At 34.6% G+C, this 16,965-nt stretch overlaps 1 protein-coding gene across 2 annotated transcripts in view; it reads left to right on the forward strand.

The window, feature by feature from the left end:
- The window catches only part of SEMA3D (semaphorin 3D), a 206,112-nt gene that overhangs the window by 157,345 nt on the left and 31,802 nt on the right, over window positions 1-16,965 (forward strand). For both annotated transcript variants that reach the window (XM_053553864.1, XM_053553863.1), the window contains 3 exons: window positions 2,714-2,828; window positions 4,142-4,211; window positions 7,463-7,607. In XM_053553864.1, the coding sequence (XP_053409839.1) occupies window positions 2,714-2,828; window positions 4,142-4,211; window positions 7,463-7,607 (330 nt within the window). The remainder of the gene's footprint in view (window positions 1-2,713; window positions 2,829-4,141; window positions 4,212-7,462; window positions 7,608-16,965) is intronic.

Consider the following 16,965-nt stretch of genomic DNA (forward strand, 5'->3'; position numbering starts at 1 on the left):
AGTGACTGCTGTGGTTGCCATTGTGTTTCTATCACTTATGAGATCTGACAATTAAGTTCGCAAAGTCATCCTAGAAAAAGTGCTACTTGCCTCATTGCTGAGTATTGCCATGGTCACCTTTGAAATACTCTTCTTCGGGGGTCTGCGATAATGCCAGTGCTGGTTCACTCTTCAAAGCAATTTTGGAACTCTTTTTCTGGAATGACCATCAGATCTGTTGCCATAGGGAGGTCTAACAACTAAGTTAGCAAACTTGCCCCATGTGCTTATGTTGGCAGTACCATGCAAATAAGTCAGTAACATTTCATAACTTTGGTAGGTCAGTGTCTCCAAGCTGTGTTCATGTCTACATGTGGTGGTAGCTTGTTGAGTGGCATTCATTATTGTTGTGTTTTTTTTGTGTGCTATACCATGACAGCTTTGATCCTCATTCCAGAAAAAGAGTTTCAAAACTGCCATGAAGTGTTGACTTGGCATTGGCATTGGTGCATAGCTTCCCCAGGGGAGTACCTTGAAGGTAACCATTGTGATATTCAGCAATGAGATATAGAGTACCTTTTCTAGGATGAGTTCACAAACTTAATTGTCAGACTTCATGTATGTGTGTATGGATGTATGAGTATAGTCGACACACATAAACATAGCTACACATATGTTCTAAGAGTAAGTTCATAATAATTTGAAGTCACTTAAAATTTAAAACAGTGAGATATAGTGCAAATAGTTAAGTATGATACTTTGTTCATTTAAATGTCAATTGGTTAGTTCATACGTGAAATATTTTATTGAATTTTAATGCTTTTAAATTTCAAAATTGTTATTTTTAAATTGTCACTTGTTTTTATTTGTCTATCTGTCTATCTATGAGACAGAGTCTTATCTGTTGCAGAGGCTAGAGTGCTGTGGTGTCAGCATAGCTCACAGGAACTTCAAACTCCTGTTTTAAGCGATCATCCTCCCTCAGCCTCCTGAGTATCTGGGACTACAGTGGCATGCCACAATGCCTGGCTAATGTTTTCTGCTTTTTAGAGATGGAATCTTGCTCTTGCTCAGGCTGATCTTGAACTCCTAAACTCCAGCGATTCCCCCTGCCTTAGCCTCCCAGAGTGCTAGGATTACAGGCTTGAGCCACCACGCCTGGCTCAGGAACAAATCAAGAATATAGCAATTATACTAATTTTTACAGAGTTATTACTTAAAATTATTCAGTTGTATAGTGGAAGGGAATATAAAAAATAATACACACTCTGGTTGTCACATGAAGCAGATACACCCTTTGTGTTAGGTGCTAAGGCTATAAAGAAACCTGTGGGTCTTCAGCCTCCCTTCTCTCTCTATCCCTCTTTCTTCAAGAACAGTAAGTATTTATAATGATTTTGAATTCCTTTGTGTGGAGTAATCATTTAGGTGATTTTGTCTAATTTCATTTAATTTCAGAGACAAAAGAAGCATAGAGAAGATAGTTCCTAGAAAATTAGACTTGAAACCTAACAGTTCACCTTTCCTTACTTTGTAGAACATAGACTGATTGAAGGATGAAAAGTTTTATATAATTTATTCAACAGTATAAACAGACTAGTGGAAAACATGGCTCCAAAAGTAATTTTTGAAAGTCAAAATTAAGTACTTAATATATTTATTCTTTGAATCAGTCAATCTCATTTCATTTATTAAAAGCACAGCAGAGGGAATTGAGTCCAATAATTGAATTCATACTTATTTAGTTTTCACATGGGTATATTAATTTAAAAATAAGAAATATATTTTTTATGGTTAATAAATGAATAGCATACTACCATGATTCTGTTTAATTGATTTAAATGTTTTCCTAAATGTCTAAAGAACATTTTTAATGAAATATCTTTGAGTAACAATAAAATATGGAAAATATAGGTTAATATTATTTTTAAAAATTGTTTATATATGTTATTATGTATAAGTTCATGTTGCCTTAGTTTAATTAGTAGGATCCTACATTTGGAAAAGAATAGTTTTAAATCTATATACAGACATATTTCTAAAATATGCAAATATTGTTTTTAATCTTTTAAATAAGATATGTCAGTATTACCACTTACTGGTCAAGTTTCTTGGCACTGTGCTAAGCACTTTACACAATTTTTTCATTTAATCATCATATTTCTTACAGATTTCAGCTAGATGTGGTGGCATATGCCGGTAGTCCCAGCTACTTGGGAAGTTAAGGGGGGAGGATCACTGGAAGCCAGAAATTGCAGGCTGTAGTGTGCGATCATCATGCCTGTGAATAGCTACTGTACTCCCAGCTGGGCAGCATAGCAAAACATCCCCTTCTAAATAATATATTTAAAAAATAATCATATTTCAAGGCATTAACTAATCATATTTCAAGGCATTGATCCATAGTTTATCAATGAGAAAACAGAGACTTAAAAAATTAAACAGTCTTTTGTAAGTTATGGAGCAAATAATTGCCAGAGACGGGATTTGATTCCAAGCCGGCCTTGTTTATTTACTGTAGCCTGGCATGCATCACCTCATTCAGTACAGTCAAATTGCTTGCAGTACATTGACGTAGCCCTGAGAAAAGCATTTTAAAGTGCCAGGTCTAAACACATAGGCTCTGTGTCTTTGTGAACAAAGGTGTTTATAAGACACTACCTGTGATAACCACCAGTTTTGGTTGGTGATAGAATCATGTTGATAAATCTGTATCTTCTTTCTCATTTTTCAGAATGATGTAGGAGGACAACGCAGTCTGATAAACAAATGGACAACCTTTCTTAAGGCTAGATTGATCTGCTCGATTCCTGGAAGTGATGGGGCAGATACTTATTTTGATGAGCTCCGTAAGTCACATGTTCCTTCTTTCCTGGAAAAGTCTTGATGCCTAGTTAAGGAATTTAGTTAAGGAATTCAGAGAAGCAATAAGCAGATTTTTCTATTTCATTTTTCTTCTTCACTCCTCTCAAAGCTCCTCTCAAGTTAAAGAAAGTATATTTTTGTTGTATGTAAGTTTAATGTTGTTAACTTTCATCTTCTTGAACTTGTTCATTTTTTTGTTTTAGTCCTTTTCTTAAACATTGTTACTGTTTTCAAATTTTAAGCCTCTTTGATTTTTTGAAGGCAAAAAATGGAAACCTAATAAATACATGTATATGTAAAAATAAAAAAAAAGAGGAAATTTGCTCATGTTTTATTATAGCACCCAATACCTGATTATATATCAGAGTGTAGTAGTGGTTCTTAGTAAACACACACAAAGCCCAAGGAGGTGCTCTGAATCTGGGCACACATTGCAGCCAAATAACTCCTTTCTTTGTAAGCTTTCTCAAATAAGTGAAGGAAACAAAACTACTGCAAGAGAAAGAAAGATGTGAACTCTGGGACAACAATATTCATCTATGTGCAGGCCTACATTTTTGTTGGAGCCACCTTCTATAGATAGAAACAACTTGGGTTCTTTATTTCATGGTGCCCTCTACTGGAGAATACAGGAGAGATGTGAACGCTGTCCCTCTTACTTCTAATGAAAAGCATGATCAGAGAAGCAATAAGCAGATTCTTCTATTTCATTTTTCTTCTTCACTCCTCTAAAGTTAAAGAAAGTATTTTTTTGTTGTTGTATGTATGTTTAGCGTTGTTAATTTTCATCTTCTTAAACTTGTTCATGTTTTGTTTTTGCCATGTAATGTAAAAATGATTGCATCACTGATGATTTCCTAAGTATTATGTTTTACAGTATTAAAGTATTATTATATATTCAGTGTTCATATATGAACTCTCACATTGTAGATTAGCACACTAATTACTAAAAAATAACACATTTTTCTGTTTTTTTTTTTTTTTTTTTTTACATAAAATCCAAGATTTGTAAATGGAAGAGCCATTATCAATTGACCCATCTTATTTAATTGAAGCAAAAATCTAGGAGGTAAAATACCCAACTCAGTGTCACATGGCTAGTGAATAAACAATATTTTTTTCTTACCCCACCCCAATAAACACAATCTTTTATCCGTAACTTCTTGAGGTATAATATAATAACTCTTCTTATATTGATATTGTTGAAAGTTTCAGAATCACTGCATTATTAAAGAAAAAGCAAGCATAATAATGAAAAATAAAAATATAGTAAATGTTTATTTTTCCCCCTTAATAGAAGATATTTATTTACTCCCTACAAGAGATGAAAGAAATCCTGTAGTATATGGAGTCTTCACCACAACCAGGTATGTACAACAAAATGCTCTTAATCCTTCTAGAGAATTTTACATGTACGTGAAGCCAATACAGTTATATGATCTTTTTGTTCCAGCCTTTGTAGTAGTTCCCCCCCAATTTTTTTTTTTTGTTGTTGGCCAGGGCTGGGTTTGAACCCACCACCTCTAGCATATGGGGCCAGCGCCCTACTCCTTTGAGCCACAGGCGCCAACCCCATACACATTTTTATTTTACTTTTTTTTTTTTAGAGACAGAGTCTCACTTTATCACCCTCAGTAGAGTGCTGTGGCGTCACACCTCACAGCAACCTCCAACTTTTGTCCTTAAGGAATTCTCTTGCCTCAGCCTCTCAAGTAGATGGGACTACAGGTGCCTGCCACAACGCCCGGCTATTTTTTTGTTGTAGTTGTCATTGTTGTTTGGCAGGTGCTGCGCTGGGTTCGAATCCTCCAGCTCTGGTGTCTGTGGACGGTGCCCTAGCTGCTGAGCCACATATTTTTTATTTTACTTTTTTATTTAGTGTGTCTTAGAAATATTTTAATATCAATATAAAAATTATTTTTATCTTTACACCAGCATAGCATCCCCTGTGTTTATTACCACAGTTTATCTTACCAGGCACCTACCTGTACATGGGCATTTATGTGTTTCTAATAGTTTGCTGCTGCTCATTATATTTCAGTGACTAAACCTATTGACATGTCATTCCCCAGATGAACAAGTATATATATGATATAAATTCACATAACAAATATTCTGGATACAAGAGGTATATGCGTATACTGAACATAATAAATACTTTAGGCTTCATGTCATGAAAGTAGTACAAAAGAAACACACAAACAAGTGATCCATTTTATCAGGTAGGCTATAATCACGAGATGGAACACTCTCAACGTTTAAAACATCATTACATGCTGTCTTCTTTACACTTCTCTATTATTTTACAAAGATACAAGTGTGACTGTTACAACTATTTGACTGCTTTACTAATTTAGGCAAGGAACGTTTGCATTAGTTTCTCAAAGAAAAGCAGCCAATGGTTAGTAAAAATGGGCTAGAAGTGAGGACCTTTGCTTAGTTTCTGCTCTTGTATTCTCTTTTCTTCTTTCTGCGTAATGCTGTTCTGAACTTACCATCAAGTCTCTGACTTTCTTAATAGTTGTATTACAGAATCTGTAAAGCTGTCTCAAAGAATACGTGAGCCTTACTGTCTAAATTTCATTTAGTTCAGTAACTTACACTTGACTATATTCAAAGCACGTTCTTAGTCCTGTTACATATGAGGGCCTACATTCTTGGAAATACTTTTTACTTTCTTCCACAGTTCTTCTATCAATCTCTTATCAGTGTTCATTGACAGTAGTATTGGAGGAATTGAAGATATTGATATTGCTATTGAAGAACTGGTTGTATTTTCTCCTTTTGAATAAATTTTAAACTGTTTTATCTGCAAATGATAGTTCAATACTTTTCTGTGAGGTGATCACAATACTTTGTCATAAACTGATACAGACTATTGGTTCAGAATAGCAGGAAAGCCAAAAAATGTATACACATTATAAGAGGTGTTATCTATGAATTATATATTAAGTGTATACGTTGAACACCTCTTGTAATTGCAGACGTCAAACGCGACTTGTCTTCCTCGACTGTTATCAGTATATATGAGGTATTACAATTTTAATACGGTTTGTTTCCTTTCTTAAAATGTGTATACATTTTTTGGCACCCTCTGTATATCAGGACACAAAATACTCTTTTATTAATTATAAGATGCAGAATGTGAGTATGAAATAGGAGAATAAAGAAAATACCCCAAGGGGCTGCTATTTTTACTCCGTTATGGTGTTAATTTATGTCTGAATATTAAAGGTGCAAGAAGAAGAGCTTGCAGTCAGTCAGGTGTCTCAGCCCTCATTCTCTTGGCATCTTTCCAGGAGCAGAACTTTCTTTGAAGTCACTGTGTGTTCCACACACAACGCTCCGCTATGTGCCAGGAAAATGTAGCCCCAAGAGAGCTCGTTTATTCTCCTATTACGTTTCTGCCCACCCAGAGTGTGAACTTACAAGTTAGCTCTTTATTGTTCTATTTTTAACGCTGGCCTGAAGACGGAGGTAATGTCGGAATGCATGTCACGCTCTCCCTCCAGTGAGAGGACATGAGTAAGCTGCCGTGATGGCAATGCCAGTAAGCATGGTGCACAGTCCTTTAAAAAGTCATAGGCAGATGATGTGATTTTTATGAAAATGTCACCTCCCTTCGCCATGCTAGTCTTCTCTCAGCTGCCTGTGTACCATTACCTTCCCAATGTCATTGCAAGAACATTGATAATTGAGTTACTCATGCTAGAGAGTCATGAGTTCATGTGTATAATTCTGAGAGGATACGCCCCTTAGATGGTAGGTAAAGCATGATCTCATTTTTAACAACAGGAGTCAATGAAAGTTTTAGACTCAAAGAAAATGTCTTTTTAATGTCCAGTAATAAAAAAATATATGATGAGTATTAACAATTTTTTCATTAGTTTGAAAAAGTTTATAAAATTGCTCTCGTGCTTTTTTGTCTCTTAATACTTCAAATACTGTATGATTATGGTTCCTAAGTGTCAGACAATTTATGGTAACACAAATCAAAAATTCAAGAATCACTAAAAAGAAAAGAGATTGTTTCAACATTTTAAAATACATTTAATAAAAATCATATGAATAAATTAAGAGTCAATATTTATGGATATTCATTCACTTTAAGAAAGGAGATGGATGAGATGATTATTATTCACATATCTAAATGATTCCTTTTTAAAAAAAGTAGCTAATATAACCTTTTTTATTTTATAAACTCTTTGAAAGATATCATGCTATAGTAACTTCAAATAAAGTTAAAGAATGTGGATAAATATAATACTCTTTTCTGCATCTTCCCCTCCATCCTTCAGTTTTTCTAGATAATATTTATTATTGATCACGTGTCAATTTACATAGCGCCTCCTCCTGGAAAACATACCCTGCAGCCCAGGACTGGGTTCCCATCCATGGGCCACCTAACTAACTATAATTACCAGTAATCTAGCTATTATTACACTTTTATAATTGCTTGGTAAAAAGCAACTTGAAGACATAAGCACATTTTTCTCAGCTGGCCTTATCAAATGGAATGTACTAAGTACATTTTTCCAGAGTGTCTGGTTGTAGTATGTGCTCACTACAAGTGATTGAATGACTCTGTGAATGATTCGATCATGTCTCTTTCTTTCAGTTCCATCTTTAAAGGCTCTGCTGTTTGTGTGTATAGCATGGCTGACATCCGAGCAGTTTTTAACGGTCCGTATGCTCATAAGGAGAGTGCAGACCACCGATGGGTGCAGTATGATGGAAGAATTCCTTATCCACGACCTGGTACAGTATGTATTCAACCTAATAATCACATTATTTTCTTAAGTCCATATTCTATTCCTAATTATATCATAATCAGTTATGCCATTTGCCACAGCAACATGCACTCTAGATTTAAAATGACTATTATTTACATTAATGTGTTAGCATTTCCATTTTTCACCGAAACATAACATGTCTCTTTTACAAAATAATTTTAAGTACTTTAGGGAACAATGAACTATATCATAAGGTGCAGACTCTTCTGATGATGTACATCTTATCCCAACATGTCTGCAAAGTCAATATAATGATTTAAGTATCTAGAAAGACAAATACTATAAATTAGTTGGAAATACCAAGTAAATAGTTATTCTTCAAATACATCTCCTTTTATAGCTTGAGTCTTCAATCTCTGTGTCTACATTGAAAAGATCACATCATAATGATTAACAAAAATTATCTCGTTTATTTTTATGCATTTTTCTTTATTTTATTGCACCTTGGAATAATATGCCTTGTTTAGACGGGAAGAGGTTTTAGAGAACCCTAAGTCCAAAACTTGTTTCAAATAGGATGAATCATGTTTAAAACATGGGTGAAACAAGAAATGTATTTTAGAGTTTTTCAATTGTTTCAAAAGAAAAAAAACCTGCAGTTTGAAATGCTATACATGCATTTTAAGTAAAAGGCTTTTTAAAATTTCATTGATATGATTAGAAGCAGTTTCAGTTATTTAAACAAATCACCATTGGCTAATTGACCTAATATTGGTGGAATATCTTTTTTTTCTTTTCATTTTGAATTTACTCTGAATACTTCCACCAAGAGGTCTAAAATAATCATCGATTTCTGAAAAAAATATTGATTTAATCCATCAAATTCTACTGAATATTGTCTTTTCATATGTTCATAAGGGGACCAGTTGTTTGCTATGCTTTGTGAATTCTCTTTCCATCTTCTTCTTATATAACGTACTTAAATTGGGGGTGTACACTCTGTAGCCATCTCTATTTTCTGTTGCAAAATTCCTCATTATATAACTTAATTAAATTGGGGGTGTACACTCTGTAGCCATCTCTATTTTCTGTTGCAAAATTCCTCATTATATAACTAATTAAATTGGGGGTGTATACTCTGTAGCCATCTGTATTTTCTGTTGCATAATTCCTCATTTATAAATTTGTTTCAGGGAAGTTTTCTGGCCTAAATATAAGATGAACATTATTTTCATAGAAGCATTTTTTCCAAACAATATTACGATTTTCTGGATTCCCTTTTTAATTTTATCTCTTTTTAGATTGTGATAAGAACACTTAACACAAGATCAAACCTTTTAGATTTTTAAGTGTATAATACATTATTGTTGTCTATAGGTACAAAGTTGTACAGCAGGTCTCTAGAGCTTTTACAACTTGATTACCTGAAACTTTATGCTCATTAATTAGTAACTCGTCATGTTCTCTTCTCCTCAGCCCCTGGCAACCAGTATTCCACTCTTTATTAATTCTAGGATTATGACTATCATTGATACTTTCTACACGTGGAAGGGTGCACTGTTGTCTTTCTTTGAATGGGTTATTTCACTTAGCATAATGTCCTCAGGATCATTCATGTTGTTACGTAGTGTAGAATTTCCTTCTTTTTAAAAGCTGAATGACATTGCATTTTGTATATTACCTTTTCTTTATCCATTCATCTGTCACATCTTGTCTATTGTAAATAGTGCTGCAATGAACCCAGAGGCAATACTGTAGCTTTCAGATGCTAATATTAATTATTTAATATTCTAGATAAATACCCAAACGTGAGATTGATGGACAGTAGTTCTATTTTTAATTTTTTGAGGAACTTCTACAGTATTTCCATCAATGAGAAACACCAAATTATGTTAAATATATTGGTCTCTGTTGCTCACTACTCAAAATGCAGTGTTTACATTGTAGAAATTTTCTTGGAAAGTTCAAAATAGTCTATATCCCAACCATAGAAGAAATGCTCACTGTCTTTCTAAAAACTTGGGGAAAGAAAAGCATAATTAGGACTAACGAAGAGCCACTTAGCATTATTCCTTAATTCTTTTTCCACATCCATATTCCTCATAGATTTCCTCTGAGAATTTTTTAAATGTGAAAACACATTTTCATCTGAAGTTGAGCAGCATTGAGAAGTATGCCTTAAAACTAATCTTTCATCTGTAGCCCCTGCTAAGATTATAATCAGTAATGGAGACAGAAAGACAGTCTCCCTCTGAAGGGCTCCACTCTTTTTGATCAGGTAAATTATGGCATTTTACAGAACTTAAAGAGATTTTTTAAAAATCCTGCTTATAAAGGGGGAAAGAGGTTCTTCATGGTTGTAGTGAATTAAACATGAGTATATCTATGCTGTTTTTAGATGAAGAGCCATTGCATAAATCAGTATAAATATACTATGCTTTTATGAGTTTAAAAATAATTATAGTCATATGTTTTAAAATATTTTTTATTCACCAACTCTATCCAATTGGTTCTATGTAAGAACAGTGACAACCTTACCTACTAACAGTTCTATCTAGAAAGCTATGGTAGCTAAAGAAGAAAATTATTTGCAGGTAACTATGTACTTGTGTATTCTTGCAATCATTATGACCATGTTGGAAAAATATCTAAAATCGTGTATAGATAGCTAGCCTCTTTACTTCAGTATTTCCTTAGACATTTTTTTAATCTTATATATTTTTTGGCATATAATGCTATTTATGTGTTTTTCTACCTTCTACTTTATATTTGAAATTCTGAGGTTGAAGTTAGGAGCATCGTACATCTGATGTGAAAATCTGTTACACAAATATATTTTACATAAATGAACTTTACCATTTTAACTAACTCTACATATAAAATCATGGAAATTATCTTTCACAGTGTATCAGGTAACTGGACTTGTAAAATTTGAGAATGTAAGAACCAGAATGGATGATAGAAACCACATAATTCACCCTCATTTTACAGAGGAAGAAATGCTGCCCAGAATAATTAAATATCTTTCCCAATATCACATTGCCAAAAGCAGCAGAATGAAGAGGAGTGTTGGAGTTTTCTGACAAGGCTTCTTTTCCTGTTCCTTAATATTCCATAATTATTCATGTATTCTATTATATTACCTGGATCAATATAATGCTAAATGTCCTAACTAAAATTAACTGCATTTACTTTTACATTACTTCCTGGCTTCTCTCTTACCTAATATTTTAAAGCAGCCTGATTATAGTAATTTTTGTTTATGCAAAGTTATGATTGTTTCTATTTTCTGCAAGCCTCCAGCTCAAAAATTTTAGTCAAAAATCACTATTGAACACTTCTTATGATCCAGACCCTGTAAGAAGCATTTAAATTTTATCTCATTTTTACATTCTTAAAAAACAACATAACCTAGGCATTATTTTCCCAGTTTTATGGATTAGAAAAAGCCCAGTGAAAGTAAACACATGTTCATGATCTCACAGCTTGTAAAATGGTTAGATTGCAATTAAACTTGGTCTACTCAACTCCAATTCAAAATTCATTCTTTTTCTACCTTCAAAGTGATAAAAATGAACAACCAAACGGAAGCTTATATTACTTTTGTAGGGACTGATCTGTTCTCTGCACAAGCAAAAACAAAGATTTGAAACCTTACTGTACTTGTCATTTCTTTTATTGTAATTCAGGGGAACATGTTTTACTTTAATAAAAGCATTGTTGAATAATTTGCTTTCTATAAAATGGTTAGTTAGAACCTTTACTAAAAGCTGTTTGATAATTAAAAATTTTTAAATAGATTGTGGAAAAATCATCATGAATATCCAAAGACTCGGTTTCTCATTTGCTTTTACATTTTCTACATCTGCTTTGTTGTTAAGATTAAATTCAATTTGTCCTCCCAGTAGGGAGTTCTACCAGCATTATCACCCAAATAAACACTACAGCTTAAACTTGCCATGCATACTTTGATTTTTTTTGGCTTTGACAGAATACTGTACTTCTCTGACAAGAGGTCAAACTTAAACTCCTAGCCTTACCATGATATCATTGCTCTGCAATGTTAATAAGCTGGAAACTCAAGTATGCATGGGGATACACTTACAGAATTCCTGCACTTGAAGTGATTCTTCTGCCCTCTGGTGTCCAAATAGAATGTGTTAACAAATCTATGGGTGGACTTTTTTATTGACCTGCTGAATCTTGGTAACAGGAAGATTCAAGTGAAACAAAATATGGAAGAATTCATTGTTCAGTGAGTAGTACAAGTCAGATAAGAAGCCAATAGAATTTGGCCAAAAATAACAGACTTCTAGAAAACTCCAAATCTGAGGAAGATTTATAAATGCAGATTTCAATGTTGACATTTGTTTCATTATAAGTGATGTACTCTATAATTTTATTCTGTGTTGACAAGAAAGTTTTGAGATTTATGAATAAATATAAATATTAATAATGTTTCCTCAAAGGTGAGTTTCACTTCTTAAACCATTCCCTTAAAGAAAAGAAAGCATTTGTTTTCAAAGTTCACACATTTGTGAAATGTGTCTTTTACTACTCTCAAACCATTTTGCTACAAGTTTTAGGCAATTTCTAAATGCCTTGTTTTGTAAGAATAACAATCCATTTTTAAATCCCATTTCCGCACAAATCGTTGCTGTTTTCACAGTTGATTTTGTTGTTTTTATTTTTAAAGATAAAAATGTACACTTAATTTCCCAAACGGATGCTCCATTTTTAGAGACAGAGAAAATTGAAATAGGTGTAGTTACTATCTTTTAATTTATTTTAGGTGGACATTGATGAATGACAGATGCATGGAATTCCCATTAATAGCTTAACCCTACTCCCACCAAAAAACCTCCCTTTTTTTGTATTAAGAGAGCATATAGGGGTGGTAGAAATGGTGATTCTAAGGATTCCTGCAAATTTCATGGTTCAGAAATTTGAAACAAAGCCACAATTCAAGGAACACTAAGACATTGTAAAAATCATCATGAATATCCAAAGACTCGGTTTCTCATCCAGCTCTGCCTCTTCCTCTGTCTGATACTAAGCACATTGAATAATGCTCATCTTCAGCTCTAAATCTCTTTTTTTCTTTTAGGGATGGCAGTGTGGTTTGTTTTCTTTTACCTTCTTTTTATTAAGAAGACAGAACACTAAGCCACATAAAATACCAGAAGCACTAAGCTAAGCTCCTCCTTCCTGCTTATTGCCTTCCCTGCTTCATTTCTAAAGATTGCAACCTCTCCTTATTTCTGATTTCCATTTGCTTGAAATACTATTTTCCATCCCTTAACCCTGAGTCTTGATTTGTCCTTCAAGGCTAAGTGTGTCTCCTGGAGACAGCATAGGGATGGCTTATGCTTTTTTATCCAATATGCCAGACTGTGCTTCTTCAGTGGTGATTTCAGTCCATTGACATTTAAGAGATTTGCTAAGTATGGTAGAGTTCTAGTCACCTTATTTTGTGAAATTATGTTGTATAGTTTTATCCTTTGCACCATTGTGGAAGCTAAGTTTTGACCTTTAGCTTCTGGGTGTTTACTTTGCTAGTGTCCATTGTTGTGGTCAGCGTTGAGAATAGGTCTAAGTATTTCCTATAGAGCTGGTCTTGTGGTCTTCAGTGCTTGTATGTCTGAAAAAGATTTGATTTCTCCGTCAATTTTGAAGCTTAGTTTAGCAGGATACAAAATTCTGGGTTGAAATTTGTTTTGTTTAAGAATGTTGAAGGTGGATAACAATGCTCTTCTGGCTTGGAAGATTTCAGTTGAACAGTGATATGGCGCTATGGCTGGGTGCGGTGGCTCATGCCTTTAATCCCAGCACCTGGAAGGCCCAGGTGGGTAGATTGCCTGAGCTCACAGGTTCAAGAGCAGCCTGAGCCAGAGAAAGACCTTGTCTCTAAAAATAGCTGGGTGTTGTGGCAGGTTCCTATAGTCCAGCTATCTGAGGGTCTGAGGCAAGAGAATCATATAAGCCCAGGAGTTTAAGGTTGCAGTGAGCTAATGCCATGGCACTCTACCAAGAGTGACAAAGTGAGACTCTGTCTAAAAAAAAAAAAAAAAAAAAAAGAAAGGAAAAGAAAAAGAAAAGTCTGCTGCCATCCTAATGGCTGTGCCTCGGTGGGTTAGCTGGCACTTACTCCTGGATGCTTGCAGAATTTTTTCTTTCATCTTGACTTTGGACAGGTTCATTACAATGTGTCTTGGAGTGTCTCTGTTTGAGTTGAGATGACCCGGGGTCAGATATCCATCTGAAAGGAGTGTATCAGGGTCTATAGTAAAACTTGGGAAGTTTTCATTTATGATAGTATCCAGTAGGGCTTCCATTCCTTTGGGACAATCTTCTTCTTTTTCGGGAATCGTTATTATTCGTATTTTGAATGCTTCATGAAGTCTCATAGTTCTCTAAGCACCTGTTCTGCTTTCTCTCTCTTCTGCCTCTTTTACTATCTGAGTTAACTTAAAAACTTTATCCTCTAACTCTGAGATTCTTTCTTCTCCATGGTCTAACCTATTTTTGATACCTTCTGCTGCATCTTTACACTCCCGATTGTCTCCTTCATTTCCTTAAGCTCAATCATCCTTTCTATACTCTACATATCTCTCATCTGACCTTTGGTTCTGTCTTTACATTTTCTCATCCATTCCTTTTATTGTATTTATCATCCATGTTTCAAATTCCCTTCTGTCAATTCCACTAATTATTTATAGGCAGAGACTTCTACAGTAGCTGCCTCATGGTCCCTTGGGGGAGTTCCTCTGTTTTGGTTTTTTGTTTTGCCTGAATTTTTCTATTGGTTCCTCCTCATGTGTTCTTTATTCTTGTTCACCTCCTTGTCCTCCCTTTTGCTTCGCACTACCTCCTTTGCTTCAAATTAACTTGTCTCTGAGCTTAGGTCTTGAAGTGGCCTCAGTCTGAGCAAAGCCAAACTTTTCCTCATGGCCAATAACAGAAGTCCCTGCTCTTGATGACAATATATTGCAATATGTCTCCAGGATACAAGCTGGTGATGTGGCTTTTTTCAGGAAATAGAGAGCACAGCCAGCAACCTCTATGGTCCTTATTCTAAAGTTAGTTGCCTTTGGTGATTGCCTGATTGTTTCCTCAGCATTCAGACCCTGCTGAGTTGGGCTCTTAAAGTTCAGAAGAACCCTTGAGGGGCAGATCTCATAGTGCTCCCTGACTTCGGTTCCCATTTGGGTATGGGAGTCCCTTAGCCTGTCCTGACAGTGAGTTCTGATCTGGCACATGGAATTAAGACAGCCATGCTTTAAGCCCCTGCTAAGACCTTCTTATGACCTTCCCACAGTAGCAGCCCCCTGGCCACGAAGACCTTCTCAGTATGTCTGCCTTGCCAGCCACCAAACCTATGGCAATTCCACTCCTTCCATCATTCAAGTATGGTTGCTGTATACTGTTTGAGTTCGCCCACTCTTCCAAGCTTTTCAGTCAATGCACAGCCTATCCCAACAACTGAAAAGTCTGGAAAGGTGTCCTTCCTTCCTGGACCTCCATGGGGGTGGCGGGTGGGGGCAGCTAATCCCAGCAGTTGCAATCACTTGCCTAATTCATCACATTTCCAGATGAATACATTTCCACTCCAGATCATACACTGTATCCAACTCACCTCCTCCTCATTATGCTCCCTGAGCTTTATCTCTGGGTAAGGTCCTGGCACCAGGTATGGCTGGGTTCTGTCTTTTTCTCTAGTCATTCTAGAAGAGCTTACCAGAATGATCCTGCTGGTTTGCCATCTTGCTCGACTCCCCGATTGCCAACACTTGATAAAAATTTACTATAAAACTTTATTGAAAATAAATGTTGAAAAGTCCTGTAAGATTTGTTAAATCTCAAATAGTCCCCAAATAAATATCTCTCCTCTCCAAATCTATTGCAGGAATTCAGATCTTTACAAAATTAAAATCGTTTGTTCAGAAACATTTTTTTTTATTAATCAATCATTTAATTTCATTTAACAGCCTGCAACAAAAACAATTATTAGGCAATTTTTCAACTACCACCAATGTAAAATAATGAAATGTCTCCCCTTCAATCACCTTTCAAATCTTGGTTGGAACAAAAAAACGCCATCATGTATAATTCACATGTGTTTTTTTCTAGAGAACAAAAGTAAAAGGTAAACAATTTTCTTTCTTTGCAGTAGGTCCGTATTGCCCCCCTTTTCTGCTATGAGATATAAAAACTCCAAATTTGGGAATATGAGTTTAGTTGTATTTTAAGGTTCTTAATTATTTCCCATTAAATTATTAGACTTTCTAAAATTGTAAGAGACATTAAGAAACTACAAAGTTCTTTTGATTCCAGGTCCAATGGAAAATTAATTTTTATATATAAACCATCATGAAGCAGCTCTGGGTCCTGGCATACTCCTCTGTTCTAGAAAAATCTTTTTTGCTATTACGTATCAAGGTACCATTACCTTCCATGAAATTAGTTTATGATTTTGCTTTAGAAAAGTAAATGGTAGAGGAAAGAGATAATAAGATCATAATACATAATGTCAATAACTGGGTTTGCATTAGCAGACTGAATGTATGCTGGTGCTTCAACTAGAACCAGGATGACTATTGAGAAATTCCATCTTTTACTTTGGCTGATATTCTCAGCTTCAGAAATTTGAGGCAGCCATGATATCCATAAGTTCTGAAGTCTTTGGGCACCCTCTTGTCTCTTTCTGCTCCATAGATTATTTGGCTTGGGCATTGGCATAATCCTATAAAACATTTTTTGTAATAGAGAGGTGATAGTTAGTAGAATTTTATGTGCTTGTTAATCCCTGGCATCATATCTTGGTTGTAAACTATTCTGGTACCATTAAGTAAAAAATTATATATAAAATATAATAAATTAAATATACATATAAAAAATATAATACATTGTATATACACACATGTGTATAATAGAAAAGAAATATTTTAAGGTTGACTTAGAAACATAGGTATAACTGATCAAAGACAAATATGTAATTCAAAAATATTATTCACAACTTTCTTTTAGTTTTTATAGTATTACATTATGATAGTCTTCCCAAAGGATACTGAAAAATACAGAGTATAATGGAAGAATCCTGTCAGTGTCTCACTCTGTTTTCCCATTTGTGCGCCTAAGGAATATGTACACTTTGTTATTATTGCTGGGCTTCCTGCTTGCTTCATTTTAAGTAAATCTTTCTTAATTAATTTATAAAATATGGAAAATGTTGGGAAAATCTCCTTTTAGGTATCGGTGGCTTATTCATGCCTCTCTATCATATTTATTGTATAGTTTTATTTTCCTGTATTGGTCACTACTAAGTCTTACTATTACTATTATACTAGTAACTAGTATACTATTATACTACTAACTATTACTTTGTCAC

This window comes from Nycticebus coucang, chromosome 11, assembly GCF_027406575.1.
Source record: "Nycticebus coucang isolate mNycCou1 chromosome 11, mNycCou1.pri, whole genome shotgun sequence".
Taxonomy (NCBI): domain Eukaryota; kingdom Metazoa; phylum Chordata; class Mammalia; order Primates; family Lorisidae; genus Nycticebus; species Nycticebus coucang.